General features: G+C 42.1%; 1 protein-coding gene across 2 annotated transcripts; it reads left to right on the top strand.

Annotated features, from left to right (window-relative positions):
* Positions 1–575: 575 nt before the first annotated feature.
* ERI2 (ERI1 exoribonuclease family member 2) lies at positions 576–9,698 on the top strand. 2 transcript variants are annotated; one of them, XM_055137133.1, is made up of 9 exons: positions 576–617; positions 3,152–3,219; positions 3,304–3,387; positions 4,438–4,565; positions 5,392–5,548; positions 6,489–6,589; positions 7,171–7,252; positions 7,880–7,968; positions 8,354–9,698. In XM_055137133.1, exons 1-9 carry the CDS (start codon positions 595–597, stop codon positions 9,680–9,682), a joined length of 2,061 nt encoding a protein of 686 aa, XP_054993108.1. In that variant the 5' UTR covers positions 576–594; the 3' UTR covers positions 9,683–9,698. The 2 variants fall into 2 exon arrangements, with proteins under 2 accessions (XP_054993108.1, XP_054993109.1); XM_055137134.1 differs by having other exon boundaries at positions 592–617; positions 3,309–3,387.
* The last annotated feature ends 1,144 nt before the right edge of the window (positions 9,699–10,842 follow it).

The following is a 10,842-nucleotide window of genomic DNA, read 5'->3' as shown; positions in this document are numbered from 1 at the left end:
GAAGGAATAGAGCAAAGAAAGGAAGAAGAGGAAAGAGAGGAAAGAAAGAGGGAGGGAAGGAAGGGGAGAGAGGAAAGAGAGAAAGGAAAGGAAGAAAGAAAAAAGAAAGGAGGAAAGGAAGAAAGAGAGGGAAAGACGGGGAGAGAGGGAGGGTGGGAGAGAGGAAGGAAGGAAATGAAATGCGGAAGGAAGGAAAGAAGGAAGGAAGGAAGGGAGGGAGGGAGGGAGGGAGAAAGGAAGGATGGAAGGAAGGAGAGAGGCAAGAAGGTAGCTAAGACAGAAAAAGAAAGAAAAAGAAAGAAAAGAAAGAGAAGAAAAGGAAAGAAAAGAAGAAAAGAAAAGGAAAGGAAAGAAAAGAAAAGAAAAGAAAAGAAAAGAAAAGAAAAGAAAAGAAAAGAAAAGAAAAGAAAAGAAAAGAGAAGAAAAGAAAAGAAAAGAAAAGAAAAGAAAAGAAAAGAAAAGAAAAGAGAGGAGAGGAGAGAAAGGAAGGAAGGGCGGGACGGAGGGAGGAGACGCCAGGGGTGCCCGGGAGTCCCCCGGCGCGGGCTTTTTGAGAGGCCGGAAGTGGCGGCGGCTTCCGGCGGGCGCGCGGCCATGGCGACCAAGAGGCTGGCGCGGTAGGCGGCGGGGCGGGGGGTCGCGGCGGCCCTGACCCGGCGGGTGCACCGTCCAGGGGGAGGGAGCCCGGGGCCGGGGACCGGCGCTCCGGCCGGGGTCCTGGCGGGGGCGCGGGCGGCGCGGGCTGCCCCGGCCGAGGGCGGCGGGCGGGGGTCGGGGGGCGTCTCGGGGGGTCCCGGCGTGCGGGCTCGGGCCGCCTGCGGGCGCAGGCAGCGAACGGTGAGGAAATCAACTTTCCTTCCTGGCTCTGCTCGGGAGCGCCGTCAGGGAACCGGCGCAGAGGGTCGGGGGTGATTTTCTTTTTTTGCTTTTTGGGTCACACCCGGCGATGCACAGGGGTCACTCCTGGCTCTGCACTCAGGGATTACACCTGGCGGTGCTCCCGGGACCATATGGGATGCTGGTTTTGTTGTTGTTGTTGTTGTTGTTTTTCTTTTTGGGTCACACCTGGCGATGCACAGGGGTTACTCCTGGCTCTGCACTCAGGAACCACCCCTGGCAGTGCTCAGAGGACCATATGGGATGCTGGGAATCGAACCCGGGTCTGCCACAAGGCAAACGCCCTACCCGCTGTGCTATTGCTCCAGTCCTTTTTTTTTTTTTTCTTTTTAATGATGCCTGGAGCCATCCGGGTTCTCAAGCACCCACCCCTCTCCCCCAGGCGTCCCTGGTGACATTCCACATTGATGATCCTTTCGCTTAGGGCCCCGCCCTGGCCCTGCCTTGTCCCCGTTTTGTCCAGCCTTATCTCCCTCTTTGGGAGCAGGCACACGCGGTGTGCAGTACCAGCTTCTGTCCTTTTATCTAGGAGCACCCTATGAGCGAGTGTCTTCCAGGGCGTCAGGGCTGCGGGGTCCCGCGTTCGCACAGCAACTCTGTGGTCTTTGGCAATTTGCCGCCTCCGTTTTGCCCTTCCATAAGGCACAGGTAGCAAAAGTGACGGTTCCCTACAGTTGTTGAAGGAGTCCTCAAGTGTCAGTGCTCTCTGTGTCGGGAGCAGTCACCTGTCGGCTGTTCATTTCCCAGCTCCACTTAGTAGCTGTCATCCTTTCTTTCTTTCTTTTTTTTTTTTTTTTTTAAATTTTATTGAATTGTGGTGAGATAGTTACAAGCTTTCATGTTTGGGTTACAATCTCACAATGATCCAACACCCATCCCTCCACCAGTGCACATTCCCCACCACCAATATCCCGGGTATACCCCCCTTTCCCATCCTCCCCCTGCCTCCGTGGCAGACAATATTCCCCATACTCTCTCTCTACTTTTGGGCATCATGGCTTGCAACACAGACACTGAGAGGTCATCGTGTTTGGTCCATTATCTACTTTCGGCACACACCCCCCAACCCGACTGATTCCTGCAGCCATCATTTCCTTAGTGATCCCTTCTCTATTCCAGCTGCCTTCTAGAAGCTGTCAGTCTTAGACTCCAAAAGGTGTCTATCTCCATAAACTACCCACTTTACTTTTCAAAGTAGTTTGTCACACCTGCTCTGTGTGTGTATATGTGTATATGTGTGTTTGTGTGTGTGTGTGTGTGTGTGTGTGTGTGTGTGTTGAAGGGGTGGAAGGGGGTGTGAGGAGAGGGACGATATTGGGGCGTGGATAGGCCACACTTGGCTGTCTTCAGGGGTTACTCCTGGCTCTTTGCTCTGGGGTCACTCCTGCCAGCTCAGAGGGACCTTATGTGGTACCTGGGATCTAAAGCAGGGTTCGAAGTGTGCGAAGAAAATACCTTCCCCTCTGGACTGTCTCTGGCCTGGCACAGTATGAGGTCATTCTTTGGACTCCTTAGCCTTTGCTTTGGGGGATATTTATCATGTTACTTTATCTTGGGTCTGTACTTTATTTTTTTATTTTTAAATTTATTTCTTTTTAATTAGTGAGTCACAGTGAGGGTACAGTTACAGTTTAACATATTTTCGTGCTTGAACCGGATGACCACTCAAGACCCCTATTTTGGAATCACAACACCCAAAAGGAAAGAGAGAGATCAAATTGGAATGCCCTGCTACAGAGGCGGGGTGGGGTGGGGGGGATACTGGGTTCATTGGTGGTGGAGAATGGACACTGGTGGAGGGATGGGCTCTTAAACATTGTACTTTATTTTTGTTGTTGTTAGGGGGTCACATCTGGTGGTGCTCACTCCTGGCTTTGTGCTCAGATCACTCCTTTTAGTGCTCAGGAGACCATCTGGGGTGCCAGGGATCGAACCCAGGGCTGCTGTGTGCAGGGCCTTCCCCGTTGTGCTATTGCTGTGGTCCCTTCACTCTCTGCTTACTTCCTCATCATTATTATGAAATAGGGGAAATAATAGCATAATTATGCAAATGTGAACTTTGAGGCCTATGCAGATACAACGATTACTAAAACCAAAGGAGGGTCATTTTCCTCAAAGTCTGATTCCATTCTCTCCTCCCCTCCCGACCCCCCACAGACACATACACACAGTCCCCAATCGTGAATATGTTATTTTTTCAGTCTGTTCAAACAGGAGTGTGAATGAACATCTTGGGATGTTTTACATTTTTCAGGCAGCTTGGATTAATTAGGAGAAAGGCAATTACACCAACAAATGGAAATCAAGGGAAAAGCAAATGCAGTAAGTATAGTGTGCTTTGTTTACATGTTGTAACTGTGCAGTTTTCAAACAGGTAAAGCCTAAGGTCACCCTGATCTTTTGCAGGACAGTTGTTTGACTACTTAATAGTCATTGATTTTGAATCGACATGCTGGAATGATGGGAAACGCCACCATGACCAGGAAATAAGTAAGTCTGATCCGCCAGTGATCTAAGCTAGCATTAGATGTGTCACTTTAAAGTTTGCAGAGACAAACCACTCAACAGTTAGTTTAAAGAATTAAGATCGCTTATGAATTGGTACAATATTAGCACTATTATATATTGCCATACTTTAAAACTTGACTGGACAAGGAAAGGGAACAAAAATCTAAATAAATGTCTCATAATTGTTTTAGATCATGATCACGATCACGAAATCCTGTTAATCACCGATTTCTTGGGTGGGCTCAGTAACATCTCATTTCGTCCTTTCCCTGAGATCTTAGAAGTCTACCTCAATTCGACCCTCCTAAGGACATTGCACTGGGGGCTCTTCAGAGTCAGGGGAATGAGATCCAGCTTGTTACTGGATTTTGCATATGAATACACCATGGGAAGCTTGCAAGGCTGTCCCATGGGGGCAGGAAACTCTCAGAAGCTTGCTAGTTTCTCCCAAAGGGAGAAGTAGACTAAAGCACTTCTAAGAGCTTGCTTTTAACATCTCTGGATGTTGGCTGTTGATGGGATTACACACACCTGGGTTCCTCTGCTGGTACCTTCATGCATGAGGCCTGTCTGAACGTGTGGAGAGGGGCCTCCAGCATGGCTGTAGCTAGGTTCCAGTGGTCTTCGGCCACCGGGAGCTCTGCTCGGGGTGGGGAGGGAAGCTGGAGCCCATCCCCGTCCAGGGGCCCCGGGGAAGACAGCCAGGTGTTCGGGCAGGAGACTGCATCACTCTCTTCTGAGAGCTTGCTTTTGTAATCCCATCAATTGTTTGAGTTACTTTAAATTTCAAAAGCATATGACAAAATGCTACTTGACTATGTATTCAAAAGCTTTCTTTTTAGTCGTTATAATTTTAATATTTCTTTCCTTTTTTTAAGATGCTAAAACTGCATCATGTTGCTTTGGTCATTTTTATATGCCCTGACTAAAACAATGATTGTTAATGCTATATGATAGCATTTAATTTAAAATGATTATAGCATCAATATAATAATTATATATCGAAATGTCAATTAAACATTTTTCATTTAGTTGAATTTCCAGCAGTATTGCTGAACACATCGACTGGAGAAGTTGAATCTGAGTTCCATGCTTATGTTCAACCTCAGGAACATCCAGTGCTTTCCACATTTTGCATGGAACTGACAGGCATCAAGCAGGTATGATATAGATATCAAAATTCAGAAATCAGTTTCGAAAGGAAAATAAAGACTCTAACTAAGTATATATCTGCAACTTAGAATTAAATATATTCAGTGTTGGCAGAATGTCTCCTCCAGAATTCCAATGAGGCTCTTAAATATTACAGTAATGTAAAACTAATAAATTTGTTTCTGGAAATTAAATAACATTAAATTTCTGCCTAGATTTAATTATTACCTTTTTAATCTTTTTATGTTTTTATTCTTATAAGTTGTCTACGATGATTTATTATGTTCATTATTCCAATGCCAATCCCACCACCAATATTTCCAGCTTACCCATCACCACCCAAGCCTGCTCCAATAGCAAGCCCGAAATGATTTATTTTTATATTGCTTGTTAAAAAAATAACTCACTAAAATGGTCAAAAAAGATGTTCTAAGAAGAAAGTGTGTGAAGATTGGTGTTTCTCACCCTGGAGCTATTAAGCCCTTATTTAAGAGATTACTAACATGTTGTTACGGGTTAAGCCTGGTATGTTAATATTTTCTTAATCGAGGTTGGTTGCTTTCTGCTGTTCATCCCATCCTACATGGTGTGCTGCTCCTGGTATATCAATGGTGTAGAGTCATTATTACCTCTTTTAAAATCTGATTTCAGATTGATAAGCCTAATTTTTCTCAACTTGAAAAGGTCTAATCTTATTCTCTCTCATGCATTTTAACATATTCGTTCTTCATTAGACCTTTTGTTGTATTCTCCAGTGGTGCTTAACTATGTACTCAGTATATGCTCAACAATTATGGAATTCAGTGGTTGAATTTAGATTTTGTGATTATTCAGGCTCAAGTTGACGAAGGGGTCCCTCTGAAGATTTGCTTATCTCAGTTTTCTAAATGGATTCATACAATTCAGGAACAGAAGAAAATTATTTTTGATACTGGAGTTTCAGATCTTTCTACTTCTGAAGCAAAATTGTGTGCATTTGTTACTTGGTCAGGTAAAAATTAAGTTACACCTAAATCGCTTAATCACTGTGTAATTCTTTACTTTAGTAAGAATTGTTAGTATTAATCTCCTGAGCCAGGAAAGAAATCCCAGTTCTTAACCAGATGTTAACTATAAATTTATGTTTTTTAAATTACCATTCTGGGATGTTTTAAAAATGAAAGCCTTAATTTTAAGAATTTTTAAAGATTGTTTCTCTCTGTTCTTCTGAATCCAAGCAAAGATGATTTTGTAAAGATTGTGTTATTTTTTTGCAACCTTAAAAATAGAGTCCTCATTCAACTCATATTTTTTCTATGCTTTTGTGTTTTGACACATACTGATACAGACATGAAGGAAAAAATGAGTCATTTAAAGTAGATCTTTTATAGTCTCATGACATAGCATTGCTATTAGTAGTCATTGATAGCATGGTTGTGCTATTGATAGCTTAGCATTGGTAGTCATAGTTGATTTCTAAAGATAGTAGATTGATGTGCCAGAGTGATAGCACAGCGGGTAGGGTGTTTGCTTTGCACACACGTGGCCGACCCAGGTTTGATTCCCAGCATCCCATATGGTCCCCCAGCACCGCCAGGAGTAATTCCCGAGTGTAGAGCCAGAAGTAACCCCTGAGCATCGCTGGGTGTGACCCAAAAAGCAAAAAATAAATAAATAAATAAATAAAGATAGTAGATGCTAAAAGATCTTTGGTTTTCCTATTTTTTTCCTTAGAATGTTGGACGAAGATTACCTCCATGTTGACCATGCAATTTAGCTCTTTTTGGAGAGTATTCTGAGATACTTAGTGTACTTCATTAAGTATTCAGGAAATATTATGAAACTTAGATACAATCTAATTTTTAAGAGGTTATTTACAGTGAATAGTTGTTATATATAGCAAAGTAAAACATATTGGGATCATTAACTTTGTTTTAATATATTTCATGCAGATTGGGACTTGGGGGTTTGCCTGGAATATGAGTGTAAAAGAAAACAGCTCTTAAAACCCACATTCTTAAATTCTTGGATTGATCTTAGAGTAACTTACAAGGTAAGAGTCAAAGATGGAGATACCCTCATGTTGAAAAGTGATTTTTAGTTTTAAAAAAATGATTAAACCTTTTTCCATAGAAATCATGGATTTTTTAAATAAAATATTTTCTTTTGAAACATTAATTTTAACACATCTTAAAATATGTATTTTTTGGGGGGTGGGGGGTCACACCCGGTGGTGCTCAGGGGACCAAATGGGATGCTGGGATTCGAACCTGGGTCGGCCGCATGTAAGGCAAACGCCCTTCCTGCTGTGCTATCACTCCAACCCCTAAAATATGTATTTTTTAAAAAAAACAAAAATGTAGGAGCTGGAACAATAGTACAGTGGGTAGGGTGTTTGCCTTGTATGTGGCGGACCTGGCTTCGATCCCCAGTATCCCATATGGTCCCCTATGCACCGCCAGGGGGTGAGTATCCTGAGTATCTCCAGGTATGATCCAAAAAAAAACAACAATAAGACCCACAAAAAAGTATATTCTAGTTAATAGAGCTAAAAATTATGAAAAATAAGACATTAATCAAAGTCTTTCAAATAGTGATAAACTTTTTAGAAATTGTCTTCTTTTATTCTATTAGCAATTCTACAGGAGAAAACCAAAAGGACTAAGTGGTGCCCTGAAGGAAGTGGGAATAGAATTCCTAGGACGAGAACATTCCGGTTAGTATAATGACGTTCACCTCATTTTTATAAAAGCTAGAGGAATATCTTCTAGCTTTTATAGAACTCCTGCTGTGTGCAATTCAAATTGTTTCTAAGGCTTTCAGATGACCACATTCATAAGTTAAACACTGCCACCTAGTTTCTTTTCAGTTGTGTGAAAGAATGAAAATAATTAGACAAATAATGTCAGTTAATTAGTGGAAAACTGAACAAGACTTATGCTAGAGAGACAGTTGAATACATATGGGAAGTGTGGGTGTGTTCCCTGACACCCACCAGCGCTACTGGAAGTGACCACCAAGCGCCACTGGGTGTAGGTAGCCCCCAAGCAAAGAAGCCAAAAAACCCAAACAAAAAAATAACAAGACTCTTAAATTATTTACAAATCATGGTCCCTTCAGGAAGTTGATGACATTTTTGAGTCTAACAGATTTTTACCTCCTCTTTAAATGTGGGAGGTCACGTCTTTCATTGGGTAGTGTTGCCACAGCTTTCCACATGACCAGCTTACCATCATTAAAACTAACCATATGTCCTCACTTATGTTTAAGTGATGGCTTTTCCCCCCTGCAGTTCTTTATACTCGCACCACTTTAATTCAGTGCTGGCGATATATTTCTTTAGGGTTGGATGATTCTCGGAATACTGCCCTTCTTGCTTGGAAAATGATCAGGGATGGCTGCCTAATGAAAATAACAAGGTCCTTGAACAAGGTTAGTATTGTTTGTCCCTTTGTTCTGACTTTTTTTTTTTTTTTTTTTTTTGCTTTTTGTGTCACACCCAGCGATGCACAGGGGTTGCTCCTGGCTCTGCACTCAGGAATTACCCCTGGCGGTGCTCAGGGGACCATATGGGATGCTGGGAATCGAACCCGGGTCGGCCGTGTGCAAGGCGAACGCCCTACCCGCTGTGCTATTGCTCCAGCCCTGTTCTGACTTCTTAAACTGCTAAAGTTACCATAGGTTCATTGACATGATTTCATATGTGCAATCATTTGTAAATCAATTGCACTTTTTTTTTTTGTCTTGTCGTAGGGGTATTAAAGAAATGATGAACACACAGATTTTAAAATTGATAGATCTGTCTGTGTAATCACAGGTTCCCACTAAGAAGAATTCTAACATTTTGGTTAGAAATTTGAATGCAAATCACGTTGACGAAACTTCAATCGGCAAAAGTAGCATTCAGTCCGTAAGCGTAAATGAAGGGGAATCAAAAAATGAAATAAGTTCTCATAAAGAAGTTCGGATGAAGTCAGTTGGTCTGAATTCTCCTATCAAGGTACAGCAAGATCAGTTACTACTAAAAAGCAGTGTAAAAACAGGTCTTCGCAGTGTCAAAAGCGGCTTTTCTCCTTTTAACACTGTATCCTCTGCTCCTCCGGGGCAATTGCAGTCTACCAGAGTGAATTTACCTATTTCTCTGCGGAAGCAAGAACAACATGGACATCTTGCTTTTAATACCAAATGTAAGTCTTCAACAGTTGGTTCAGAATTGGTACTTGTTTCAACTACCCTTTCATCTGTCAATCATGTTTCTGATGTGGAAATGAGTTCTGCTTTTGATTGTCTACCTATGTTGGCCGATTGGGAGGACGTTGCTTTACTTCCAGCCTCTCAGCCTGAGCAAAATACAGACTGTATGCCTCCCATTAGTGACTCAAACATAGATGTCTCATTCAATTCTGGAGAAGGAGTAACGGTTTTAAAAGATTTTGAAATGCCAAATCATGAAAACTTTCAAGACATGGAAGAAACTCCTCAGGAATATGAGACTTCTAAGTCTATTGTATATAAAAGTTCTCACACAACTATTTATAATGTGAAAGAAGCCAAAGATCGGAGTTCAGATGTTTCTGACTTTAAATTACCGGAATGTAAATCAAATACTCTGAACAGTGTTCACACTGCTATTTCTTGTCCTTCAATTTTGGGAAATCATCCTGGAGGTATGAAAAGGAATTCATCAAATCCCCCAGCTTTCCCCCCAGCCAAAAAACAGACCTTCACTATTCATGAAGAAAAGCCCACAGCACATGAAGTCTCCCAAGTGAGAAATGCGGGCAAGAAGATTGTCCCCTCTGTCTTAAACTCTAATGTTCATCTACGAGATCCTTGGAAGCTTGGGAAAATGACTCCTCCTTTATGCAAATGTGGCCGAAGGTCTAAAAGACTTGTTGTTTCTAATAATGGACCAAATCATGGGAAAGTCTTCTACTGTTGCCCTATTGGGAAACACCAAGAAAACAGAAAGTGTTGTGATTATTTCAAATGGGAACATACGCTTCAGAAGGAAAAAACCAATAGCAGAGTTCTTTCTCATTCCCCCAGGGGGCATAATTTAAGTGGTCCAGAGACGATGTGTAACAGAAGTTTGAATTTGTCTACCCCAAATTCATTGAGACTTAGACCTTCAATGAGAAATTGATGCACTTTTTTTATACCTCAAACTTTTTTATTTGTGATTTTCAGTGTGGTTAAAAAAATGAAAAAAAAAAAAAAGAAAAATTGTGTGGGGAAAGAGCTCGGAGCATGTGAAACACAGGCTTGGCAGGCAGGAGGCCCTGCCAGAGCGCCTCAGATGTAGCCATGGGGCCCCCTGAGAACTTGGTGTGGCCCTTGTGACTCTTCACACCACTAGGATGGTCCCAGGAGGCCCCGACACCACCAGTTTGAGTAGCAGAGTATCACCAATTTGAGTATTAAACTGTCAAGCCAGTAATTCTAGACTGAGCATTGGCAGAAGTGGACCCCCTCCCTCCTGCCCCGAGCACTCCTGGGGAGCGCCTCTTATTTATTTTTTTAATTTATTTTAAGTGAATAGACCTTCAGTATGAGGACTTACCATTTATTATACTGTACTGTCAAACACACGTAGGGACTGGAGAGATAGGACAGCAACGAGGGCACTTACTGCATATATGGCCAATGTGGGTTTGATCCCCAGCACCCCATAAGATCCCCTGAGCCCCACCGGGGGTGATCCCCTGAGCACACAGCCAGGCATAACCTCTGAGCAGGGTTGGGTGTGATCCCAAGCCAAAAAACACATAAATTGAAAATAAACTTAACAGGCTCCTAATTTTATTTATCAGTTATCTAATATGTCTTCTGTTTATGAATTCTGGTTGTTCCTGAAATTCCTAAACATGAGTATTTTGATGTCTTACATATTTATATTTCATATATTAACATTTGCCGATTGTATCATGCACTTTTAAAAAGAATCAAAGGATTTAGGTTGTAAGCAAATTTAATATGTATTCTTTTATAGTTAGCTTTGAAACAAATATTTTTTGTTTGGGGGCCACACCCAACTGTGCTGAGGTCTTATTCCTGGTTCTGTGCTCAGGGGTCACTCCTGGCAGTGCTCAGGCAATTATATGGGGTACTGGGGATTGAACCCCAGTGGCTGTATGAGAAGCAAGTGTTTACTTGTACTATCTCTCCGACACCTGAAACAAAATTTCAATTATTTTACAGAGGTTTGAAAACTAACGGGTCAGAGATTTGGTTGAGAAACTGCTTTTATAGCACAAATTTAAATTTTCCTTAACAATTGATAGCACTCTTTTATGACCAAATTAT

This window comes from Sorex araneus, chromosome 4 (assembly GCF_027595985.1).
Source record: "Sorex araneus isolate mSorAra2 chromosome 4, mSorAra2.pri, whole genome shotgun sequence".
Taxonomy (NCBI): domain Eukaryota; kingdom Metazoa; phylum Chordata; class Mammalia; order Eulipotyphla; family Soricidae; genus Sorex; species Sorex araneus.
The sequence above is the reverse complement of the archived record's forward strand: the minus strand, read 5'-3'. Positions and strand labels throughout refer to the sequence as shown.